Here is a 27,323-nt window from a genome sequence, read left to right as displayed (position 1 = left end):
AGCCCCAGGAATCAGAAAGGCTCAATTTGCTCTTCCTCCAAGAGAAGGCACGTGGGCTCTGCCAGAGGAGCCCACTGCCAGACCCAGGGATCCTGGAAAGACTCTGGCCCCTGGTGCTTGAGTTCACACCATGGCAATGAATGTAATCATGATACAGAGAAGCAGCTCCTAAGCCACACTGTGGAGAACATTGTTCTGATTGGCTCTGCTTTGAGAAGATGGTTTTCTCTAGCTGAGAGAGACAGAGGCGCCATGCCAGCTCCCAGTTCAGATTGGCAGGTGAGGTCAACAAAGATCAAAAGAAGGAGAAGGGCAGAACCTTGAAGAAAGGTTCTATCCAGGATTCTTAGGGCACCAAAGGGCCACCAGGCCCTAAGTCATCCCCCTTGGGTTGGGGTTAGAGCTGGGGGAGGGACCTGCGGTGATGGAGGCCACTGATAACTGCAGACTGAGCACTCAAGTTTTCAGTTCATACAGGACTCTGTAGCTCCCCTTACCCACTCTTCTGACAGTCTTAGCCATTTTACTCTGATGGTTAAGTGGACCTGAGTTCAAATCCAGTGTGCACCCCAGGAGTCAGGGCCTACAGAAGGCCAGGAATGCCAGGAGACAGGATTGTTGGTGGCCGTCTCAGAAGTCTGCCTGCCACACATGATGATCATTTAGCCCAGGGGTGGCCAAACTTTTGACTCCCCTGGGCCACATTGGAAGAAGAATTGTCTTGAGCCACACATAAAATACACTAACACTAATGAAAGCTGATAAGCTAATAAAAAAAAAAATCACAGAAAAATCTCATTATGTTTTAAGAAAGTTTATGAATTTGTATTGGGCCACATTCAAAGTTGTCCGGGGCTGCCTGCAGCCTGTGGGCCATGGCTTGGCCAAGCTTGATTCAGCCTGAGAACCGAGTGAGCACCAGAGGAGAAGGAAGAAGGAAACCCGTCCATGGCACTACCTGTTTTGCAGTGGCTGTCAACTCTGGCTGCATTTCAGAATTACTTAGGAGCTTTTTAAAAATACCTATACCTGGGCCCCACACCACATATTCTAATTTCACTGGTCTCAAGTGGGTGCTAGGCTTCCTCCCCATGTGATTCCAATAAGCAGCAGGCCGGGCAAACACCGATTTCATCTCTCTAGCAAAGGTTAGGTAAGGAAGGGGATTTAAGCTTTGACTAACACAAAGGATGAGCATAAACTCTGAGGGGTTTCCAGGTGGGAAGGCATGTTAAAGGTCACCAGACAAATCCTGTTCCTCCCGACCTGAGAACACCACCCCCGACACCATCACCTCCACACCACTCCCGACAAGGAGAGACACCTTGACCTCTGCACCCCCTTCTTCCCCATGCACACTCGAGGCCAGGCAGTTCACAGTGGGACACAGCTGACTACTCAAAGGTTACCTTATGTTGAGCTGATTTCAATGATCTCTTCTATTTTTATTCCTATCCTTTGAGTTTTATTAGAAAGACATAAAGAAAATTCCACATGATGTTGTTTTAAAAAAAAAAAAATCTGAGCACCAGCTGTGTTCCTGGATTGAAGGTTTGGCCCTGTTGTACTTTCAAATAACGAGGATGCCTGCCCAAGTCAGAGGGACAGGTCTCAGCAGCTGTGAAGCTCATCTCCTCTCTCTGCCCCTGGAAACTCACCTGCCCTGTGTCCTAGCCTGTCTATACCACAGCATCTCTCATCTTCTAACAGTACCAGGGGATTAAGAGTTTAATGGGTTTCCTTGACTTTTGTTACAACAATTACCTTCACTGCCTTACACTAAAATTGAGGCTATACAAAAAAAGCCACTTTTAGATCATTAATTAAGTAATGTTTTCATTTTATAATTTTTTTTTTTTTTTGAGATGGTGTCTTGCTCTGTTGCCCAGGCTGGAGTGCAGTGGCATGATCTCGACTCACTGCAAGTTCCGCCTCCCGTGTTCACACCATTCTCCTGCCTCAGCCTCCTGAGTAGCTGGGACTACAGGGGCCGGCCACCACACCCAGCTAATTTTTTGAATTTTTAGTAGAGATGGAGTTTCACCGTGTTAGCCAGGATGGTCTCGATCTCTTGACCTCATGATCCGCCCACCTTGGCCTCCCAAAGTGCTGGGATTACAGGCATGAGCCACCGTGCCTGGCCTTACAAATATTTTTTAAAAAGCCTATTCTGTTTCCAGAAGTGCTAGTTTCCAGAGAAGTTAATGGTGAAGCAAAGGCAGACCCAGTTCCCCATCATGGGAACCTTAACTATATAATCACACAAACACATGTTAGACCACACCTGTGATCTGGGGTGTGCAGGAGAGGTACCTGGTGATTTGAGGGCACATCACCCTTGCCTGGGTGTCAGGGAGGGCTTCCCTTGAAGATCTGAGGCTTTAGCAGAGATGGGGAGGGTGAGGAGGAGTTAACTCTGGGGAGGGTGGGGGCCAGAGCATCCAGACAGAGGAAGCCTTGCAGGCAGAGGCCCTGGAACTGGGAGGGAACACGGGTAAGAGAAATTGAAAGGAGGGTTGTGTGACTGAGACCCAGAGCAAGGGAAAGTGGGCTGACAAAGGGGCAGGAGCCATCTTAAAGTGCATTATGACCCTAAGAACAATGGGAAGACATCAAAAAGTCTTTACTAGGCAGGGGAAAATGTTTAAATGTTAGCAGTAAACTTCACATAAGGTACTTCCTCACTGGCCAATTCATACCATTATTCTGCATTTAGGTTTTAAAACATGGAAAGTTCCTTTTAAAAGCCAAAACATTCTTTTTAAATACCCAAAAACCTCTATCATTTATTCATTCATTTGTTCATTCTACAACTATTCTTGAGCACCCACTATGCACCGCGCCCTGCCTCTCAGTCACCGCCAATATGGAGCTTACACATGGGTGAGAGAGACAGACAAGGAACAACAGCCGTATGGCCATGGGTCTCTCCAGGGCTCTTGGTACTCCAGTGCCTCCCTGCACCCAGCCATCCTCAAAGCAACATTGGTATGAATGAGGCTGAGACTCACAGAGAAAGACAATCAATAGTGAACAAAACAAAGTCGTGGCTCCCCGCAGACTGACAGCCTAGTACAGGGAGCTAAGAACACATAACAGATAAATAGCTATACACACACCAGGTAGTTATAAATGCTATGAAAAATATAACAGATAAGAGGAGTAGAGAATGATGAAGGGCTTGCTGTTTTATATACGATGGTCAAGAAAATCTCTGATTAAGTGTCATTTGAGCAGAGAATGTGCTAGGAAGCTCTATGGAGGAACAACATTCGAGGGAGATGGAATCACAGATGCAAAGATTCCGAGGTAGAAGCACGCTTGCTTTGTTCTGGGAACACAAGGAAGTCAGTGTGGCTGGGGGTGGTGCACAGGGAATGGCACAGAAAAGGGAATTGTCCCTCAGGAGCAGAGGGTTATGATGTCAGAGGCGAGGCGTGAACCAGTTCGCATAGCACTTTCTAGGACATAATAAGGAGTGTGGATTCTATGTTGCCATGGGAAGCCAGCATCCTTGCACGAGGTGGTTAAGTGCTGAGAGAAAATAAATCAGGTTAAGGGGCTAGAGAGAGACTGGAAGGCTGGGGAGGCTATTTAAAACAGGCAGAGGAGCTCTCTCTGAGGAAGTGACTTTAGGACTGAGTCTTGAACTATCTGAAGCAGCGACCATGCAGATTTCTGGGATAAGCCAGTTCTAGGCAGAGAAAATAGCACTGAAGTGGGAATAAGCATGACATATCCTGGAAAGAGCAAGAAGGTCAGCGTGGCCAGGGCACAATACCAGAGGAAGCAGGGGGAGGAGGACAGCCCTGCGGAGGCAGTGGGATGCTACTTGGCTTTTATTCTAAATACACTGGGAAGATTTGGGAGGACTGTAAGTAGAAATGACATGCTATGTGTTTTCGTGGGATTACTTTGATTGCTGCATTGGGAATAGACAATAGCAGGGAAGAAGCGGAAGCAGAGAGACCAGATAGAAGCCTGCTGCAGTAGCTAAGGCCTAAGATGGCAATGGCCAGGACAGAGGTGGCTGCAGGGATTAGGCTCAGGACCTATTTTGAAAGCAGAACTGACAATACTCACTAATGAATGAGATATGAAGGTAGAAGAAAGAGAAATCAAAGATGATTTCTGTTTTTGTTGTAGCTTGCTTTTTTGTTGAGGGAACTGGCTGAAAACCCAGTAGATTTTGTGGCCGTTCTTGACTAAGAAGAGTGTGGAACAAAGCCACAGAGTCACAGCCCCAGACAAGACCTGAATGAAGTGCTACAGCCTGGTGGTGGCAAGACTGGGAGGGAAACAGAAGAGCACTATGAGACAGAATCCAGAAGCATGGAGAGGAAGGAAAGGCCTCGGACCCCCTAAGGAGAAGGAGGTTGGGAGGACCTGAGGGAAGACTTCACAGCTATGCTCCCTAGATTACTTTTGTGATCATTATAGAGTAAAATTGACTTTGTGTCTATATGTATTTACAGGTCTATGAATTTTAGCCATTGCACAATATATATAAATAACCACAACCACAATCAGGATACAGAAACAATTCCATTGCCCTAAAAATCTCCCTCATGGCATCCTTTTTTTGTTTGTTTGTTTGTTTGTTTTGGTTTTTTTGAGATGGTGTCTCACTCTGTCACCCAGGCTGGAGTGCAGTGGCGTGATCTCAGCTCATTGCAACCTCTGTCTCCCAGGTTCAAGCAATTATTCTGCCTCAGTCTCCTGAGTAGCTGGGACTACAGGCATGTGCCACCACACCTGGCTAGTTTTTGTGTTTTTAGTAGAGATGGGGTTTCTCCAATGTCAGCCAGTCTGGTCTTGAATTCCTCATCTCAAGTGATCTGCTCGCCTTGGCCTCCCAGAGTGCTGGCATTACGGGTGTGAGCCACCGCACCTGGCCCATGGTATTCCTTTGATCTGTTCTCCATTACTATGTTTTCGTGTCTTTTTGAGGTTGCCATAGAAATTGAATCATATAGTACATAATCTTTTGAGACTGGATTCTTTCGTGCATAATGCCTTTCAAAGGCCTCTGAGACTCATCCACTTGTTGCTTTTTATTGCTGAGTAAAGATTCCAATGTACGGATGTACCACAGTTTGTTTATCCATTCATCCGTTGAAGCACACATGCAGTATTTCCAGGTTTGAGCAATTAGGAAGAAAGCTTTTGCCAGACATGGTGACTCATGCCTACAAGCCCAGCACTTTAGGAGGCCGAGGTGAGAGGATCAGTTGAGCCCAGGAGTTTGAGGTGAGCCTGGGCAACATGGTGAAATCCCATCTTTACCAAAAATAAAAAAAATCAGCCAGGTGTGCACTTGAGCCACGGAGGTCGAGGCTGCAGTGAGTCATGATCATGACACTGCAATCCAGCCTGGGCAACAAAGTGAGAATTCTGTCTTACAAAAAAAAAAAAAAAAAAAAAAAAGCTGCTAAAATCATTCATGAACAGGCTTTCATAAGAACATAATTTTTCATTTCTCTAGGGTAAACACCCAGGAGCAGGATTGCTGGGTGATATGGTAAGTGTATGTTTAACTTTGTAAGAAACTTCCAAACTGTTTTCCAGGATGGGTGCTGCATTTTGCATCCCCACCTACAACGTGTGAGAGTTTCATTTGCTCTGTGTCTTCACCAGCACTTTGTGTTGTCAACATTTTTCTTTTACTTCAATAGATAGAAGTTAAAACCACAATTAGCTATCACTACATTTGTGGTGGTAACTTACCCTCTTAAGTTTTTAAGTGCACTACATTTGGTTTTAATTTATATTTCCCTTATGACTAATGATGTTGAACATCTACTTAAGTGTTTATTTGCCATCCTTATATCCTCATTGGTGATGTGTTCAAAACCTTCGCTCATTTTTTAGTGGGTTATTTGTTTTCTTCATATTAAGGTTTGAATAATCTTTACATATTCTAGGTATAAGTCCTTGGTCAGATAGGTAATTCGAAAATATATTTTCCCAGTGTGTGTATTGACTTTTCATTCTCCAAGTTAGATCTCTCACAGAGCAAAAGTTCTTATTTTTGATAAAGTCCATTTGTCAATTTTTAAAAATAAATTGTGCTTTTGGTGTCATGTGTAAGAACTCTGCATAACGACAGCTCATAAAGCTTTTTTTCTAGGTTTTCTTCTAAAAGATTTGTAGTTTTACATATTACATTTAACTCTATAATCCACTTTGAGTTAATTTTTGTATGAAGTGTGAGGTTTAAGTCAGGGTTCTTTTTTTTTTGCGTATAGGTTTTCAATTGTTTTAATACCATGTGTTGACAAGATTATTCTTCCTCCATCAAACTGTTTGTGCACCTTTGTCAGAAATCAATTGGCCATCTGTTTTGGGGTCCATTTCTAGACTCTATTCGGTTCCAACAATCCTGAGCCTTTTCCTTTGTCAATACTCTACTGTCTTAATTACTATAGCTTCATAATTAGTCTTATTATCAGGTGGTGTGATTCCTCCAGTCTTATTCTGTTTTAAAATACTTAAATAATTGCTTTGAATTTTCATATAAACTTTTTATGACTTTACTTTTTGTTTTTTAAATGTTTATACAGATGTAGTTTTTTTTCACTGTTGTGAGAACACTTAACATGTCAACATATCTACCCTTGTAAGTTTTTAAGTGCACAATATTAACTGTAGGCACAATATTGTACAGTAGATCTCTAGAACATATTTGTCTTGCATAAATGGAACTTCATATCCACTGAAGATGAATCCCTCATTGCCCCCTTCTCTTTATGCCTGGCAACTACAATCCTACTCTCTTATTTTATGTATTTGAGCTATTTTAGATACCTCCAGGTTCATTCATGTTGTCACATATGGAAGGATTTACTTTTTTTTTAAGGCTAAATAGTGTTCCATTGTGTATAAATACCACATTTTCTTTATCTAATCATCTGTTGATAGACACTTAAGTTGATTCCATATCTTGGCTATTATGAATAATGCTGCAACAAGCATGGAAATGCAGACATCTCTGTATATGTTCTTAGGAGATATGCCTATTCAAGGTTCTTTGCCAGTTTTTTACTTGGGTTATTGTATTTTTATGCTATTCAGCTGAAGGCATTTTTAAACCTTATTTTAGATATTAAACTCTTATCAGAATATGTATACAAATATTTTCTTCCATTCTGTTGTTTCCTTTGTTATACAGTATCCTTTCAGTTTGATGTAGTCTCAGTTGTCTATTTTTGCTTCTGTTGCTTGTGTTTTTGATGTCATATCTAAGAAATCATTGCCAAGACCAATGTCGTGAAGCTTTTCCTCAATGTTTGCTTCTAGGAGTTTTAAAGTTTCAGGTCTTATGTTTAAATCTTTAACCCATTTTGCATTGATTTACATGTATGGTGTCAGATGAGGGTACAATTTCATTCTTTCACATGTATACATACAGTCTTCTTAATAAATTTAAAAGGCCATATACCATGATGAAGTGGGATTTATCCCTGGGATGCAAGGATGGTTCAACATATGCAAATCAATTAAAGTAATACAGGACATTTAAAAAGGATTGAATTTTTTTTTTTTTTATACTTTAAGTTCTAGGGTACATGTGCACAACCTGCAGATATGTTACATATGTATACATGTGCCATGTTGGTGTGCTGCACCCATTAACTCCTCAATTACATTAGGTATATCTCCTAATGCTATCCCTCCCCACTCCCCCCACCCCACAATAGGCCCCAGTGTGTGATGTTCCCCTTCCCGAGTCCAAGTGATCTCTTTGTTCAATTCCCACCTCTGAGTGAGAACATGCGGTGTTTGGTTTTCTGTTCTTGTGATAGTTTGCTGAGAATGATGGTTTCCAGCTGCATCCATGTCCCTACAAAGGACACAAACTCATCCATTTTTATGGCTGCATAGTAATCTATGGTGTATATGTGCCACATTTTCTTAATCCAGTCTGTCACTGATGGACATTTGGGTTGATTCCAAGTCTTTGCTATTGTGAATAGTGCTGCAATAAACATACATGTGCATGTGTCTTTATAGCAGCATGATTTATAATCCTTTGGGTATATACCAGTAATGGGATGGCTGGATCAAATGGTATTTCTAGTTCTAGAAAATTACATGATCATCCCAATAGATGTAGAAAATGCATTTAGCAAAATTAAAAACCTTTTCATGAAAAAAAAGAAATCCTCGACAAACTAGGTATAGAAGGAATTTACCTCATCATAATAAAGGCTGTATATTAAAAGCTCACAGTGATGTCACACTCAATGGTATGGTAAAATCACAAAAGCTTTCCCTGTAAGATCAGCAAGGCAAGGATGTTCACTCTCAACATAGTACTGAAAGTACTTCTATGCAACATAGTACTGGAAGTCCTAACCAGGCCAGAAAAAGAAATAAAAGTCATCCAAATCAGACAGGAAGAAATAAAATTACCTCTTTACAGATGGCATTATCTTATGTGTAGAAAGCCATAAAGACTCCACAGAAAACTATTAGAACTAATAAATAAATTCAATAAAGTTGCATTTCTATAGGCTAATAATGAACTATCCAAAAAGGAAATTAAGAAACAATTCCATTTACAATAACAACAAGAAATAAAATACTTAGGAATAGGCAACGATGAAAGAGTTATATACTGAAAACTATAAAGCATTGATGTTTTATAGTTTTATAGATGTTTAAAGAAAGAAAAAACACATAAATAAATTGAAAGATATTACGTATTCATGGATCAGAAGACTTAACACTGTTAAAATGTCCGTATTACCAAAAGTCTATAGAGTCGATGTAATCCATATCAAAATCCCAAATGGCATTTTTTAAAAAAATAGAAAAAACAATTTTAAAATTCACATGAAGCCACAAAAGACTCCAAATAGCCAAATCTGTCTTGAGAAAGAAGCACAAAGCTGGATACATCACACTTCCTGATTGAAAAATATATTGCAAAGCTACAACAATTAAAACAGTATAGTACTGGCATAAAAACTGGCATACAGATCAATGGAACAGAAGTGAGGGTTCAGAAATAGATCCATATATATATACAGTCATCTGATCTTCAACAAGGGTGCCAAAAATGCACAATGGAGAATGGACAGTCTCCATATAAATTTTAGAATCAGCTTCTCTCTACCTACAAAAATGCCAGATAGGGTATTTTGACTGGAATTGTATTAAATCTACAGATCAGTCTGAGGCTAACTGACCTCTTTACTACTTTGAGTTTTTCAATCCACTAATGGGGTATGCCTCTTCCTTTATTTAGGTCTTTGTTGATTCCTTTAATTATCATTTTGTAGTTTTTCACACAGATCCTGTGGGTGTTTTGTTATATTTATAGCTAAATATCTCACTTTTCAAAGCTACTATAAATTTTTAAATTTGTTTTCTAATTATACATTGCTATTACATGAAAATATTATTAATTTTTCTGTACTTACTTCATATCCTGCAATCTTATTAAACTCACCTCTTTGTTCTAGGAGACTTTTTTGTAGATTCCTTGGAATTGCCTTCATAGACATATATGAGACGTGGTGAATAGGGGCAGTATTATTTCCTCCTTTGCAATATATATGAGTCACTTTTTTTATTTGTCTTTTTTATCTGTTGTCTTTCTTGTCTTTTCTTGTCAACATTGTGCTTGCTTGAACTCCCAGCACAATGTTGAGTAGGAGTAGTGAGTGTGGAAATTATTGTCTTGCTCCCTATTTTAGAAGCAAAGTACACAATCTTTTATCATTAAGCATCATGTCAGCTATTAGTTTTTTATACATGTTATTTATTTGTTTGAAGAACTCCCCTTCAATTTCCAATTTTCTAAGAGTTTTTATCATGAATAGATGTTGAATTTTATCACATGATTCTTCTACAGCAAATCAAATGAATGTGTGATTTGGGTTCTTAAACTGTTAATATAGTGGATTACACTTGGTCATGGTATGATAATTCTTTTTGTGTATAGTTTAATTTGACTTGCTAATATGTTGAAGAGTTTTTTGTGTTTATGTTAATCAGGAATACTTCTCTGTAGGGTTTTTTTTGTTATCTTTGTGTTTTTATCATCTTTGTGTTTATTATGTTTTTTGTATGAATCTTTATAAGATGCAGATGCAGGTAAAGCAGTGATTAGAGGAAAAATTCTACATTAAATGCTTATTTAAAACATTTGATAATGCTAGGAAAAAAAAGAAAGGATTTAAGTCAACAATGTAAGCTTTCATCTGAAGAAACTAGAAAGAGAAAAATCCAAAGCAAGCAGAAGGAAAAAAGCAATAAAAAATAAGAGCAAAAATCAATGAGACAAAACATATGTGTTTGATATCAGGTTGATGCTGGCTTCATAATATGAGTTATGAGTGTTCTCTTTCATTTTCTAGAAAAGATTGTGTAGCGTTGATCTCATTTCTTCTTTAAATTTTAGGAGAATTAATCAGTGAAATCATCTGTACCCTGTAGATTTTTTTTCAGAAGAATTTTAACTAGAAATTCCATTTGTTAATAGTTATAGAACTATTTAGGTTATCTATTTAGTTTGGGCTTTTCAAGGAATTGGTATAGTTCTTCTCAGTTGTTGAATTTATGTGCATAGAGTTATTTGTAGTATTCCCTGATGCTTGTTTTTTTATTGAGTTGTTTGTAGTATTCCCTGATGCTTGTTTTTTTATTGTGATATGTAGGATCTATAGCAGTATCTTCTCTTTCATTCTTGATATCAATAATACTATTCTTTCTCTCTCTCTTTCTCTCTCTCTCCCCTGCCCCTTTGTTTCCTCCTCCTCATCCTCCTCTCTCCCCCGCCCCACTTCATCTTATTAAAGGCCCATCAGTTTCATCAATTGTAATGATCTTTGCAAATAACCAACTTTTGGGTTCTTTGTTTCTCCTCTACTATTTTTCTGTTTTCAATTTCATTGATTCTGCTCTTCATTGCTCCCTTTGTTCCTATTGCTGCCATTAAGAGATTGCTTGGGGGCTGGGGTATGAGGGAACTGAGAAAATACGAAAGTAATACTGGATTTTTGCACTCTTTCTGAGAGTTAGAATCTCTCACTCCTTTAACCAGCTTCTCTTGGAGTTCTCTCTGCTCCCTGGTGCCCACTTCTGGCTCTCAGGCCACATTGTATTCAGAATGGGAGACCTCAGAGAGGACAAATAATAAATTCACCATAAGTTCAGTGATACTCCAAATTCTGGCCTTTTTCCTCAATTTGCTTTCTACTATTTAATTTTTGTGTTCCTTATACACTCTGTCCAGGTTCTATAGTTTCCTCAGAGCAACTAGGTGGAGTGTGTTTCTTTCATCTGACCCCAAACTGACTCCATATTCTTTGAGCCAATTCAAAGAAGGGCATAGGACCTGATACATAGAACCATCTTATCTTCCACCATCACTATCATTCTATCTCCATGAGCTTATATCTTCCACCACCACTCCATCTCCATGAGTTCCATAGAGATCTCCTGCAATGAGATTAAGGTGACTTCAAAGTATTGTGGCACTATTCATAATAGCAAAGACTTGGAATCAACCCAAATGTCCATCAGTGACAGACTGGATTAAGAAAATGTGGCACATATACACCATGGAATACTATGCAGCCATAAAAATGGATGAGTTTGTGTCCTTTGTAGGGACATGGATGCAGCTGGAAACCATCATTCTCAGCAAACTATCGTAAGAACAGAAAACCAAACACCGCATGTTCTCACTCATAGGTGGGAATTGAACAAAGAGATCACTTGGACTCGGGAAGGGGAACATCACACACCAGGGCCTATTATGGGGAGGGGGGAGGGGGGAGGGATTGCATTGGGAGTTATACCTGATGTAAATGACGAGTTGATGGGTGCTGACGAGTTGATGGGTGCAGCACACCAACATGGCACAAGTATACATATGTAACAAACCTACACATTGTGCACATGTGTCCTAGAACTTAAAGTATAATAAAAACATGAAAAATAAAAAAATAAAAAATAAAACAACAAAGATTGGCACCCCCATGACTAGACAGATCCTAGACAGCTTAAAAGCAATTTTTCCCTTTAGAAATCAAGTCCTACTACATAAGAATGGGTAGTTTGCCCCAAAGGGGATATTTAGTGAATACCATCTTGGGACACTATGTTCAATTGTGGTATAGGTTGCCCTGAAGGCCTATGGTTGGTTTCATGAAATTATCTTCCAAGCCAGACTGACAGTTTTTGAGATGACTTGATTTTTCTTCAAGGAAAAGCAAACTTACCTGTTCTCCAGGCTCATGCATACTTCCTGTGGTCTTTTCTGATGCTAGGTAAATTTGTTCCAAGTTTCCCATGCTCTACTAAGAGTACAGGATCAACAAGAGCTGGGAATCCACATCATCCTTGTAAAGTGGAGTACCAATTCTCCTAGTTCAATTAGAGAGGAAAGCCCCAGTGGCAATACTCTTGCAGGCTTTATGGAAAGGTAAGTGCGGAGGAAGCCTAACACTAAATGAGAAATCCATACCTTTCCTACATGCCTGCCTGAACCAAATAAACCTTGTGTTACTATACAAGGGCTTGTCTTTTTAATATATTTTAAAATTAAAGTAAACATGGACATAGGGTGGGTGGCTCAAATTGAATGGTCATTGTGCAGAAGGCTGGATATCTCACTGTTAGTTACACAATAAAAGAGGATCAGATAAACACAGACATAACCTCTGCCTCCACTGATAATGTAAATCATCCCTTGTATCATTTGTCTTTCCTTCAGGCTGGATACAAAAGGCATAGAAATGAAGAATTCATGCCTAAACACAGAAGAGCTTGAAAGCTAGTGTATGTCAAATGTTTATTCTAGGTCATCATTAAGGGGTTGAGTGGATTTGCTTATAAACACAGGCTATTCTGTCTGTGGGGAGTGGGAGAGATAGAGTGTGTTTTGCAGTTGGAGACAGCTCTTTTAAAGCCACATTGCAACTTTTTTGCCATGCACAGTAAGTTATATAGATAATTCTTTTTATAGGTTATGAAATGTTGTCCCCTGAGCAGTGGAAAGTATAATATGCTATAGAAACAATGCTTTTTCTCTCCACTTTGTGCAAATGCCATTTTTCATTACCCACTGAGTGAGAGCTTGCTAGAGATTGAAATGAGAGCAGGGTTGCCCCTCCCACTAATGGTCAGGCACTTCCTGACACAAACTCAGCAACGACCTCCGTGGGAGCCCGAGGAGGTCTCCCCAAGCAGCTTCCCCCACAGTGAAGTCTGAAGCGCCAAGCCCTTGAAGGATGTCACATCTTTTCATGTTACCCATTTCCACCAGCCTCATTCTCTGCCTAGGGTTTTGTGGGTTGTTGTTGTTTTTCCCACCCAGTCCAACCAAAGCAGCTGAAGAAAAAGTGCCAAGACAAACAGAATGAGAGCCTTGGGGACCCCGTAATGGGTACAGAGCCTGGGTGTGGTAATCATTCTTTTGATTTGTGCTCAGATATGTTTTCTATTTGCTTTTGCACAGAATGCACATTTTCCCCCTGGATCGCAAATAATCTGAACCAGGGTAAAACCATTACGAAGTGGCCTTCAAACATCATGTCTGTATTTGAACTGAATGACTGATCAGACATTTAAATACAGAAACTGGGAATTCAGGTAAATGGCACTGATACGGTTTTGTTTTTTTGTTTGTTTGTTTTTTGCTTTTTGTGTTTTTAAAAAAAGCATGCTCCAAGTTGTTTAAATAATGTTTGTTTGCTTGGGTTCTGTCTCTTTTTTCTTTTCTTTCTGTCCTTTCATCTATCTTTTTTAAAAAAGAATTCTGCATTTTTCTCTTTTAATTATGTTCTCATTTCAATGATTTGGTTTTATCCACAAAGCCAAAAATAAAGAAATGATTTTTATATCATTCCTAACAATTAATACAGGGAGAAAAGATAGAATTCTCAACACCTCCCATGTCTGGTCATCTCTGCTCTTTTTCTGGGGCCATACTTCCTGGGACAATCTTCATCTTCTTACATTGTCATTGGTGTCTCCTGACCAGCCTCTTTTGAAGTTGAATGCAAGTAAAGAAAAAATACACATACAATGACTGCTTTAGCTGACTGTCCTCCATTCTCACCCAGGAGAGGGGGGAAGAGGAAAAACCTGGTTGGGAAATAAAGATGAATGTGCTCCCATGGTGCTGGGCAGGGCTGTTTTGTGCTGGAGCAGGCGGGCAAAGGAATCCCACCACGGGGCTCTGAGTCCCAGGTTAATGTCAAGTGCTGGGTTTTCTTTTAGTTACTCAAGGATCAAAGGGAAATTATTCAATAAAAAGAACTTAAAGGGGACTTCTGTGCCCACATAAACCTTAATCAAAAACACTTGTTCAAATGTAGCTTCCTTGACCTGCCTTTTCATATTGTCTTTTCAGCTCTTATACATACACATTTGTGATTAAAATAAAGATTTTCTCCATCACCATTCAGCATTTCCTTTTCCTCTCAGCTGACCAGAATTTCACCAGGGTGACATGATAGTTTGTTGCTAAGGAACTGAAGACTATGTCATAAGTGAGCATTCTGATGAAGAGGAGTGAACAGTTTGCAACAGATTGGATATTAAGAATAAATCAGCTCTCTGTGTATGTCCCTGTGTGGTGGTATAACTGACAACAGGTGAGAAAGAGAAGGCTCAGGGCATTCCTGCTTGAAATGTGAATTCTTAGCCACCTCCTTTGTAAAAGCTACTACTCATCCCCTCAATTGCCTCTTACTTGTAAGAATGTCCTCATGCATTCGAGCTTTTCACTTCAGCTTGTTTTGCTTCTCTCTGCTCAGATCCATATTCCTTCACACAGTCATGTCAGAGATTTATCGCACTATGACCTTAGTCATATCCTCCTTTAAAAGGAGTCAAGCACAAACTTCACAAAGCCTCTAATATTCTAGGTGTTCAGCAGGGAGACTGGAACATGAAATTCCTCCCACTTGGAGCACACCCACATCAATGTTTCTCTAAAATCTATTTATCTTAGTCACGACCTATGAACACGAATAGAATGTGGTGAATGTTCCCTGTCTCTTGTGTGCCTGAGCGCTGGGAAAAGTTAGAATTTGTACAGTTGTAATTTCTAGGGAGGAGTGCAATAACTTCACAGTTTTTTAAACAGAATCATTTAAGAAGGAGAGCATTTTAAATGTGTCCCTTCTCTTTTGCACCATTTAAAAAGATCTCTGCGTCTCAAGGTGGTTCTTCTACTATCAGATATGTGGCTGATTCTGTGATTGTTAGGTTAAGAAAAATGGGAAAATCTGACAGCAGATGATTCCACAAATGAATGATACACATACAATAATAGGTAAGTACTCACCATGAGTAAAACAAACAAATATATACAGAAAAGGCAACAGTGATCTTTTGAGAACTGAAGATAAGAGCTTCATTACCTACATAGAAAACTACAGGAAGATCTGATCTAAATTTGATTGAAGGGAAGTAAACTTCAGTGGTCAAATCCTTGGGTGGTGGGCCAACATTCTGCTTGAACTCTGTCTCTAGTGCAGTGCGGGGCAATTTGGAGTAATGCATGTTTGTTCTGCCTAATTGAGAAGGTTGGAAGCTAATGAGTTTTCTGAACACTGCAAAGAAGAATGTTACATATGAAAGAGAAGCCAAGGGGTATATGGAAATGAAAATGAAAATAAAAAAAAAAAAGTCCTGAGAACATGGGAAAGTTCATTGTGGTGGGCTGGGAGAAGTCCAAACAAAACAGGTTTCAGAAAGAGGTGAAGCGGTTAAAAGACACTCACCCGAGCTAGAACAAAACTATAAATGTAGAGTTTGACCCTGACCTCCCATAAATGATGCAGGCATGTGTTGACAAGCAAACAGACCTACAGCATGTCATTTGATTCTGCCCATTGTTTATCCCATTACATGGGAATTTCTTTCTGTTCTCCTTGGGGTTTTTTTCCACCCACCCCAAATGTTTAAAGTCTATATGCAATCTGAGAATAAAAAGTAAAAGCTACCTCAATTTACCTAATTTAATCTAAATACCTAATTGAAAATGTGTAATTGGACAGACAAGCCTTTGATTAGTGCCAATATAAATTTGGATTAAAGAGATTAGGGCTATTTAGCCTCAAGACAAGAGTATTTAGGAGTCTTAACACAGATTGAATTGTTTGTATTCAGGGCTCTGCCAAAATGTAGAGGAATTAAAAAAAACGAGTAGGAAATAGGCTCTGCCCTTGGGGATTTGGGACACAACAGTCTAAAACATATCAAAGAGGCACACAAGATTGCCCAAGCTAAGGGTTCCAAGAGTAGCTTTGGCCAAACACACTGCAGAAGAGAGGAGAAATCAGAAAAGCCTATCAGAAAGGGAGATTCTTGTCCTGATCATCAAAAGATTTAGAGATGAGAAGAAGGAAGAGGGTGTCCTTGGGCTACAGAATGCTATATGGAAATGGAATGAGACTGAAATATCTCTGAGATGACTTGAAATATTCTGGTTCTTTGTTGGTGTGTGACAAACTACCTCAAAACTAAGTAGATTAAACAAAAATTATATCTCGCTCACAATTTTTGTGTTGCAGGCATTCAGGAAAGGCTCAGCTGGGTGGCTTATCTCTGCTCTACATGGCACTAGGGTCCATTTCCAACATGGCTTCTTCACTCATAAGTTTGGTGCTTGGAGTCTGTGGTCTCTCTCTCTCTCTTTCTCTCTCTTGCCCCACCTCCTCCCCACCTTCCTTACTCCCTATTATCTGCCCCATGTCTAGGGCTTCTCACAGTATGGCAACCTCAGGGTAGCAGGATTTCTTACAAGGCAGCTTAGGGTTCCAAGAGATTGTTTTCAGAGACACAGGCAAAAGTGGCAAGGTTTCCTATGACTTAGCCTTAGAAGACCCAAACATCATGTCTACCACATTCTGATGTTTAAGCAGGTCTTGAGGCCAGCCTATATTCAAGGGAATGGGAATTAGACTCCATCTCTCAATGGGAAAAATAGCCAAAAAAAAAAGTTTTGCCAACTTTCATCTACCAGAGGGAACAATTAATAAAGCAGATGGTTTAAGTGAGTGGTCAGAGCCACAGCAGGACAATCATCAGAGTGAGAGGTGGAGGATGAGTGCCAAGGACTTTAAAGGTGAAGTTGAGAGATTTGAATACTTAAAGAGTAATACATTCTTCTCCCAGCATAGTCTGTCTTGTGAAACTGCACTCAGCTGGATGGAAGACAACATATGATCTCCTAGAGTTCCCAGGCACTGAACTAGGGCAATGAAGGAGACTGAAATTCTCCATCTGAATCTCTCTAACAGGAGACTTTCTAAACAAAGCGTATTTGGTTATGAAGAACAGAAACTCATTCAAGCCAGTTTAAGAAAAGCAAGGACCAATTCAAAAGCACTGCAGGCAAGCGTAAGAGCATTCCAGGACAAGAGCTAGGGGAGCTGGGCCACAGGAATTCTGACAAGTCTGATACTGCAAACCCCAAAGCCAGGGTTACTCTTCTGTTCCTGACATGGGCCTGAGGTCTCTCATCTCTTTGCCAGCTTTGATCTCTTTCTTGTCTTCATGGACAAGCTTTCTCCATTGACTGACTCATCAGAGTACACAGGGCTGAAAATGACTGACCCAGGCCTGGGTGACCTTTGATTCCCCCAGGACCAATATGCCTTTGCTTCCAAGCACCCAATAGTATCTGATTAAAGGTTGTGTATCTCTGGACTTGAATTCTGGAGATGAGGCATTTAGTTGGATTAGACCAGTCTATGGATTGGTTCCCCTTGAGAGAAACGTTCACTTTTGTTTCAATCAGTGATGGCTGTAGAGCAGGCTTAGGTGTTTAAAGACAAGTAACATGAAAGCATCATTGCCTAGCTCCCCTCTCCATATCAGTGAGAGGCCATAGGTAGGAAGCAATTCGAGAGAAAATGTGTAGGATAGCTAAATGACAAGAAAGAATGACCAGGTAGGAAACATGCCTGGGGCTGGGGCTGGGATAAAGACATAACAGGCTGGTCTCCAAGCCATTCTTCATTCAAATTCCAAACCCCTTCCCTGATAGAGTCAGACTCATTCCCTATTGAACTTGTCCTGGCAGCCTTGATGTATGAAGCAGTAAAGTAATGGACAGTAATGAATGGTATCAAAGAAGGTGCCTTCTTATCTGACTCTCACAGAGGATTTTACAATGGTGTTGGGGGGTATTGGCCCTCTCTTTCTGCGTTATTCTCCAGTATACATATCTATGCTCAGGTCATAAGGGAAAGACTGATAGCATAAGTGCTTTAATAATTTTAATGAAAATTATTAGGTTTTACTTAACATGATTTACATATAGATCACCTGCCTGCACAGAGCTCCTATGTAGAGATGGCAGGGATGGGGAGGGAGGGAGGGAGGGAGGAAGAAAGGAAGGAAAGAAGGAAGGAAGGAAGGAAGGAAGGAAGGAAGGAAGGAAGGAAGGAGGGAGAGAGGGAGGGAAGGAGGTGGGGAGTCAGGGAAGGAAGGAAGGAAAAAATAATATGCATCAGGTAAAGAGGCTGGAAAGGGGGTACTTATGGACAGAAAATAATCAGGGCTTTTTTTTTTTTTTTAAGAAATCTTATAATATAAACTAAGTATTGCTTAGCATAAGAAGTGAAGGAACGGGAAGAAAATTAAATGAGAGATCTAGATCCATGGAGTGCAAGTGAGCTACAAATTTGGTAAAAATTTCATTTGTTTTGAAATTTTAAAGAGAATAATTTATAAATTTAGAAATAAACATCGATTTGGCATCTTTAAAAAACAGAATAATTAAGTTTTAAAAACTGAGTAAGAAAACAAATCCAGTTGGAGAAAAGTAGTAATGGCACTGCATACTGTCATGAAAGAATGCAAATCAGTATTTTCATTTCCCCTAATTAGCAGACATAAATCAGGGTAAATTTTAAATTGATGAGAGCTCTTTCAACACAGGAGAAAGATATTGACCTTCTTGTGGTAAAGGTAAGTATGAAGTACATTAAAATCACCATTTTGGCAGTAATCAAGTTTACCTTTACATTAACTTTGGACTATGACACCCCTTCAGAAATGCTGTCTGCTCAAAATTCTCCAAACACAGCACTGAATGGAATTCTGCTGGGGTAGAAGAATCGTGACCCGGCAGTCAAAATCAATTTGTTCCTGTGATTGACATCAGGGCCTGTGTGTCAGCCAAGCTCTCTCATATCATCTGTGCTCTGATTATGATCAATAGATATTTGTGATATGCCCGGGAAATGTGCTGTTTGATTACTTTTACATGGGAGAAAAGACAAAAACGTCTCAACCTGGAGTCTACTGATGTGGATGCAGAAGCTGGTTGATGAATTATTAGAACATAGAGTTTGCACTGATAAACTTTTGAACTTTCATTGAACTTGTAGATTAAGAATAGGCAGTTTTTCCAAGAGGAAAATTCACCAGACAACCAACAATTTTTCTTTCACATATTTAAGCAAGATGTTCGATCTGGTAAGGAAATAATAGTAATTTATGTCTTTGATAATTGAGAAGGATTATAGTTCTATACACAGAAAAAGCAACCATCACCGGAGCCCTGTGAGTCACAAAGCCATTAAAGAAGAAGCTTCCAGCTTAAAAGCAGATGAAACCTCCGGATTTGGAGGGTGGTGGTCTTCAAGAGAGAATTAAGAGAGGGGAAAGAAATCCCCATGTACTTGTAAAATTAGGGCTCGCTCTCTGCCTCCCTTCTGAACAAGTATAATGACACTTTCAAGATTAAGCTTGACAACCCACGCTAAAAGAAAAGCATGCATACACAAAACCATTTCCCTTAGTGCACATGGCTCCCCTGCATATACCACCATGCCCACACAAGCAGAGGCCCACACTGACCTTCAGTGGGAGGCAACCCTCCAAATAGTAACAATGAAGCTGCCTCCTTCAACCTGCAGAGACCCATAATTCTCAGAACATCATTTGTCCGGTAATCTGTAGGAACAGCCTGGAGCAGATTAAAGGTTAAGAAGGAAGATTGTTGACCAGCTGGAAACATGTGTTTGGTACATCCAACTAACTAAGGGTCTAAGAAATTATTTTCCTGATAAAATAGCGTCAGCTGAGATCAGCTTTCTGAGAGATGGGTATTATTAATTTTGCTGCTACAACATCGAACAGCTTGCATTAAAAATACACACTAGATTTGGCTCTTTGGCTTGATTGGTACAATGCACCAGAGATTTCAAAAAAATGCTGACCACTCCACAGTTCAGTTGCCCTTATTAATGATAAGTCCTGTCATCTCCCTTTACTTTAATGCTTTGCTTCCCTATAGTTCAATTTGAATCAATCCTATGATTATTTTTAAGCCTGCATCTTGCTAGTGCTCAAAAAATGAGAGGACACAATCTTACTACTATTTGTTAGTATCTGGTGTTTATAGCATCACAGGTGTTATAATGTAAGCTGGGGAAACAGTCAACAAGAATGAGGACCACAGTTTCAAATAGAAGGCTAGGGATGGAGCCAGCTCCACCTGGGGATCTAAACTAGGGTATCTTGGTTGCCAGTAATGGACACTTACTCAATTTTTCTCAAGTAATGTAGATTAGAAGATGTTACTCTAAGAACCTATGACCTGGTAGGCAAAAGTCATCATGAGCTTGGACAGATCTGGGAACCCATTTTTCTCTCGATCTCCTCTGTCTTTCTCTCATGGCATGTCTATCATGTCCACATGTTTGCTCCATCCTCCTGTCTTTAACAACTTGGCTATTCAAAGTTTCTGTTTCCTCATAACTGTAGTTTGCACATGACCTCTCATGACCTTGATTCTATCTCCTGGTGTTTAGTGTTAGTAATCACTGCTTTATTTAAATTCTAAAATGGAGAGAGAATTTTATTGTCACCACTCACATTTCATGTGACCACATTCTGGGTTACTGGGTGGCCACTAGCTGAACTGCTCTAATGTTGATTATCCAACATGGACCAACTCCCTATAGCCTAAAGAACCAAGTGAAGGGATATAATAAAACTACCCTTCATCAGGGGGAAGTTCAATTTATAAAGGGCAGAGTAGGCATTCTGAAGACTAGTCTGCCTGGTCCATGGGATAATGGGGAAAGGTTCTGTGGAGGAGATAACATATGAGATGATCATAAATGGTCCCCATGTGTGGATAGGCAAAGACAAAGTAAAAGTGGATATAGTAGCATAGGGTAAAACCAGAAATAGGAAAGAAAATATTACGTATTTTAGTTTGGCTAGAGCACTTCTCAAGCTTTCTGTGCATGTGAATCACCTGAGGATCTTGATAAAATACATATTCTTATTCAATGGGTCTGAGATGGGGCCTGGGATTCTGCAACTTTAAACAAGTTCCCGGGTGATGCTGATGTGTTGGTTCACGCTGAGAAGTACAGCTAGAAGAAAGAGCCTTGAATGCCAAGCTAAGAAAGTGCTACTTAACTCTACTTCAGTAAGTAATGAGAAGACTTGGAGGATTCGGGAGAGAAGAATGATATAATCAGACTGGTGTTAAAGGACAGTTGATTTGGCAGTGCTTTGTGGGATAAATCAGAAGAGAACTGGAAGATCAGCTATTTAGCAATTGTAAAGGCCAGGAAAGAGGTAATAAGGACTAAATCAGTATGATCACAGTGGAGGGGAAAGGAGGGCTATGCAAGATCCGCTATACAGCCAATTGAACATGCCCTTCCCACTGTCCTTACCCAGTCTTGCTTTAGTTGACAAGAGAAGCGGCTTCTTCAGGCATCATCTGGTGACATCTTTGTCCTTTCTGGGGTGTCTGCTTTTCATTTCAAATCACATCTAAAGATACATCCTCTCTTTTACCTCTAACCCTTAATTTCATTCTCTCTGCCTAACTGCATTTTCTATTGTGTGCAACTTGCTGCATGATTTAACTATATTATAACCACGCAACTGTTATTTCACTGTTATTTCATTGTGTACCAGTAACCAAATTCAGTAACTGTATTTGTTCTGCTGAGGAGTTTTGTAGGAAGCATATCTGAAGGGCACCAGGCAATGAAGTAAAGTCTATTACCACCTTATCACCATCAGGAAAATGATCTGTTTGTTTGCAGTTCACTGAAGTACATAGCTAAAGAAATTGAAAGAGAGCTTAGGGAGTGTCAGAGTCAGGTCCAGATATGGAGACGGATGGATACTCTGAATACTAGGCTGTGGTTCAAGACCCAAAAAATGGCTGTGACACTGTGCAGAAGAGAAGTTTCCAAATGATGTTACAGACAGGGAAGAAGAGCTGGGAGAGACACACCTTTTACTGTAATTCAGAACTTCTCTTACTACCTGGCTTACACAGTCCCTACTATCCATTTAAAGCCAAGCCAAAGATAAGCTTGCTGTTAAATACAAATCCCAACTGAAATTTTCCTAAAGCTAAAGGCTTCATCATATCCTGTGATTATAGATATAAATGAAGAAACCTGGTGCTTGCTTATTGGATTGTTCATGCCATTTTGATGTCAACCCCTGAACACTGAACTTTGGTTTTCTAAGGCCCCTGTGCATTAAATAATTTATACGACATGTAGGACTTTAAATCCATTCCTTTTCTTTCTAATAGGATGGGATTTTGTGCACATGTACATACTTACAGCTAAAAAATAAAAAATCAAACAGTTGTCACTGATCAAAACAACAATAATTTGTCCTGTGGGGAAAAAGACAGAGAGAAAGAAAGAAGAATAGAAAAGAAAGAAAGAAAAAGGAACTGTCCAGCCCTGGAGACTAGAGCTGTTTTGATTGCACAAGAACATAATCAGAGTCAGGAACACAGTAAAGGAAATATTCCCAAAGGAAATCAAGATTAAGATGCACACTTCGGCCTCTTCCTACAAGCACCAACCTCCCAAGCCCACAGGTCATTTTGTTTGACAATGTCACATCGATTTACATTTCACATTGCACTCTTAACTTTAGAATCTTAATGTGCTGGCTGGAATTAGCTGTATCTTTAGAGAAGAGTCTGATCTTGATGATGTCCTCCTTTGGAGAGACTTCCTAGTTGGTTTGTCATTTTGGTAAATGAGAACCCAGAAGAAATTAAATCAATTTTATAGATACGCAGGTGTGTGTGTGCGTGTGTGTGCATGCGTGTGAAAGTGTCCCTGCAGGACAGACACTAGGAAACTGTGCTTTGAAGACAACAAACCCTTTCAGGAAAAGGGTTCCATGTTCAAAAGGAAATGAGGAACTGTGATTTCTAGCCCAGATATTGCCAGGCCCACTTCCATCCTTGGTTTCGCTCCACGTTGGAGCTCAGGATTCTGGATGTATTTTCTTCTGAGTGCCCTGATGGTGGCGGAGGGCAAGGTGGGGTAGAGCAAGGCATAGCCTGCCATGCGGGGAATCTGTGCTGTTTTGGGGCTTTCCTCCAAACGCAGTCCGGAGGGAGATACCCCAGTGTCATAAACCCTGCTTCCTCCTTCCTTATGTGCCACCTCTTTTCCTAGTCCCACTACTTCAGAAGTAAATAACCATCTTCATTGGAAGTAACTTTCTTCCCTAGAGAGGTGAAGTGACTGGTCTATGGTCATGCAGCTATTAAGAGCCTGTGACAGAAAGAAATCCAGCCTCTTCAGTTTCAGGTCATTGCATGTTCTTGCCTCCTACCTTGTAAGCAGAGCTTCAGTCTTTGATGTGGTCCCTGCATCCTGGGCCACAGAACAGACTTAGGGTTCAAACCTCCCTGGGCCTCACCTGGCATTTCCACGCCAAAGTTGCATCCTGCCCCTCTCTGAAGGGTCACCCTCTAGCCTAGTCATTGTGGATGGAACCTACTCCTCAATCCCAACATCACCACAAACACCCACTGCCCCTACAAGGGACAGGAGGGCTGAGATTTAGGGACCCAAGTATAGATGCATAGATGCAAATTAGAATATTTTTAATGTTATGAGAATGATGGTGAAAACTCTTTGAGGACAAGAGTTATATTTAGTCTGCAAATATGTATTGAGAAGAATCCCCAAAAAAAGTTGCTATTAAAGAATAATGATAAAGATTCATGCACTTTAGTTGGGGCAGAGTTTAGGGTTGGCATTATGAAAAGTTGTGGGGATTTTGAAGCAGCCTTTACTCAAGAGATGGTTGTGTGCTAAGGGAGAGAAGATTTGGAACTATTACTCACAATGCACCACCAGAAGATTCCAAGTAGGAGAGTCTAGGCAGAGAAGTTCCATGGGGTGTGGGAAGGTGGGGGTATGGTAAGAGACAGCATAAGAATAGCTGAGCTGAGGCTGGGCAGGGTGCTTGTAATGTCCAAGCTCATGCTTGTAATGTCCAGCACTTTAGGAGACCAAGGCAGGTAGATTGCTTGAACTCAGAAGTTTGAGACCAGCCTAGGTAATACGACGAAACATGATCTCTACAAAAAATAAAAAAAATAAAAAAAATAGCCAGATGTGATGGCATGCACCTGTGGTGCCAGCTACTTGGGAGGCTGAGGTGGGAGGATCACTTGAGCCTGGGAGGTCAAGGCTGCACTGAGCTGAGATTGCACCACTGCACTCCAGACTGGGCAATAGAGTGAGACCCTGTCAAGAAAAAAAGAACAGCTGGGCTGGATACACTTCACTATTCACTACAGAGACAGCCATTCTCTCCAGAAGCCAGCATGAGGCAGAACCTGGCTGCCAGACAAGGGAGATTCTTCCCCATTTAGAGACCAAAAGGTCAAGTGTAGAAACTCGGTTGGGTAGATGTGAAGGATGCTGTGGGCCAGTTGACTCAGCCTCCATTCCTAACTTTCTCAGGGAACCAGTCTATACTGTAGACACCAGAAAATGAAAAACTAACTTTCCCTTCCTCCTTCGCAGGTAGAGTCCCTCTTGGGATTGGGTTCCGCCAATAAGAGCCACTTGCGTGAGACCTCAACTGAGAGCGAGGTCAGGTCAGTGGGATGGGAGGCACAGCACGAAGTCTTTAGTTTGCTGGCTCAGGTCATGGCAGAATGGTGGGTGGGCTCTGCCACAGACAGTGGGGGACGGATGTTCCCTCAATAATATCAGAGCATCATCCTGGGAACTGGAATTGTTTCTGAAAGCTCCAACTAGAGTCTGCTTGTTCAGCACTTCCAAAATATTCATAGGCCAATTAATACCTGATTATTAATGCTCTCCTGTTTCAATAAACTGGAACAATTTCTGTCATCTGCATCACCATGGACAGTGGCCAAGATAACATATCTGACTCCCCAAATTGATCATTTTTTAGTACCCTCCTCTATGGGACAAAATTACTTTCAGAGATAATCATGTAATAATCATTAATTATTATTACTCTCATGATTCATTCATTAGCTTTAAAACAATAATTTAAACAGAATAAATTTTAATTTTCAGGATATTATTCAAATCCAGTCAAATATCTCGTGTACGAACTAAAATTTGCATGTACTAAACTTCAAACACAAATTAAAATTCCAAGTGGTTGCACAGAATGACAGAATTAAATTAACTCAGGTTTTGTATCTTGGCTTTGCAATTACTGTGCTATCATCCTTTATCGATTATTTAAATGCAGGCATACTTACTACCACAGGGGCTGGAGACACACACTGTGCCTGAAGCCAGTTCGAACCATCTTGAACTATTCTTTCTTAATGGAAGTTCTCCTAAGTTACTTTCACATAGAATATAATATTAGTAAAAGAATAAGTAATTAACTGTGCTAATTTGAAGCATATATATGTATGTGCATATATATATGGGAATATATGTATACACATGCACACAGATGTATATGAATGTATAGAACTAAAATTCAATAGTCACCACAGCAATTGTTTAGGAAGTGGACAGACAAAAGATTTGTGGGAGGATTATTTTATCACTGACATTGTTTAGAATTACTGGCATGGGGATAATAAAAAGCAAACTGACTCATAGTCGATTTTATTATTGGTTTTAAATTCTCTGCAGGCAATGCAGCTGTGTGCATCTTGAGGGCGGGTGTACCCGCCCCTGGTTGATAGGTGGGGTGAGCCTGAAAGAGCCTGATCCTAAGCCTGAGGGCTCCAGAGGATTGTGGGCTTGAGGGGAAGTGGCGTGGGGAGGGGGGATCCCCAGACCCCAGAACCATCCCCACCAGATACTTCCCGCATAACAGGAGACCCAGCCTGAGATGCTCATGACTCCCCAGATTCTCACATACTGCTGAAACATAAAGATCCTCACAAATTGCCTTTGGTGATGAGGAACCAAGAGCCCAAAACTGCTGAAACCCTGGTACGCAGTTCTCAGTAGTGAAGTGACTCACCCACCTCATGTGAGGGAAATGTGTGCTTCAGCACAATTAAACCTCGTCTCCTGCCACGGGCCCTTGAGGGCATACACAAGTTGTTGAATTTATGAATGTTAACTCTGCCAATGCCGAAATTCTACTTTAACCTATACCTGGAATGTCTTCGTTCGCTGGCAGATGAGCTGCACTTTGGGTGTCTGCAGGGGACAGGGTGAGTGAAGGCCCCCACAGAGCTCTCAGCCTGTGAAGGCCCTGACCCAGGGCACTGTCTTTAAAGAGAGAAGTTTCTCTGTTTTCCCCTCCAAGTAGTGGCCGCACTGAGAGACATCTGAAGTTCTCTGAGAGCAGAGACAGAGTTCATTTCCGGTGTCCTTCATGGTCCCCAGCAGTACAACTCTCATAAACGGTTAACTTCCTAGTTCTGGGTAGAGTCGAGCTTGTCTTTTCTCCTCTAGTTGAGGGGTGTTTAGCATAAAGGGACAGTCTCACAGAAGATGACTAAACACAAGCCAATTTTAATGCTGTATCCTGAGACCCCAAGGGAGTGCAGGGGAGAACATCTCCCTAGACAAAGGAAAGCAGCACCTCCCCACCCCAGGGGGGACACTGTGGACAAGATGCAGGTGGGCAGCGCCCGATATCCAAGGACCCGTGGAAGGCTGTGACCTTTCTCCTCTGAGCAGCAGTAAGCCAGATGTCCACCAGCAGGTCCCAGAGACGCGGCCACAGCAGTAAAGCTGCATGCCAGCCTACTTGCCTGGCACTGCCCAGGAGAGTGCCACTAGTCCCCATCCTATAGGACCAGTGGGTGCTGTCCACCTCTATGCAGAGTGGCCAGGGAGGAGGGGCAGGGCCATCTAGCCATGTGGTTCATGCCTAGGTGTCTGGGAGCAGGAAGACATGCATTTCCAATGTAGCATTGGCACCCAAACTCACATTGTTGTTTTCCTGTCAAGCAGTGTTAGCCAGCCTTATATCTAAGGACTACAGGCTTTAATTACTCCAGAGAACAGCCTGGTGGCCAAACAAAGAAAGGCTTGTTACAAAGGCCCCTTTGTTGAAAGGGCTTTTGTCCCAGCAAGAGG

At 40.9% G+C, this 27,323-nt stretch overlaps 1 protein-coding gene across 1 annotated transcript in view; it reads right to left on the bottom strand.

Annotated features, from left to right (window-relative positions):
• Positions 1-27,030, bottom strand: part of LOC105519044 (chromosome unknown open reading frame, human C5orf64) — a 55,406-nt gene extending 28,376 nt beyond the window's left edge. The window contains exons 1-3 of the mRNA XM_011952213.1: positions 26,832-27,030; positions 26,391-26,576; positions 15,391-15,578 (exon numbers count right to left, since the gene is read on the bottom strand). Of these exons, the coding sequence (XP_011807603.1) occupies positions 15,391-15,578; positions 26,391-26,576; positions 26,832-27,030 (573 nt within the window). The remainder of the gene's footprint in view (positions 1-15,390; positions 15,579-26,390; positions 26,577-26,831) is intronic.
• Between the last annotated feature and the right edge of the window lie 293 nt (positions 27,031-27,323).

The sequence above is a fragment of the Colobus angolensis genome, unplaced genomic scaffold (assembly GCF_000951035.1).
Source record: "Colobus angolensis palliatus isolate OR3802 unplaced genomic scaffold, Cang.pa_1.0 Scaffold337, whole genome shotgun sequence".
In the NCBI taxonomy this organism is placed as follows: domain Eukaryota; kingdom Metazoa; phylum Chordata; class Mammalia; order Primates; family Cercopithecidae; genus Colobus; species Colobus angolensis.
This window is presented reverse-complemented; position numbering and strand designations above follow the sequence as displayed.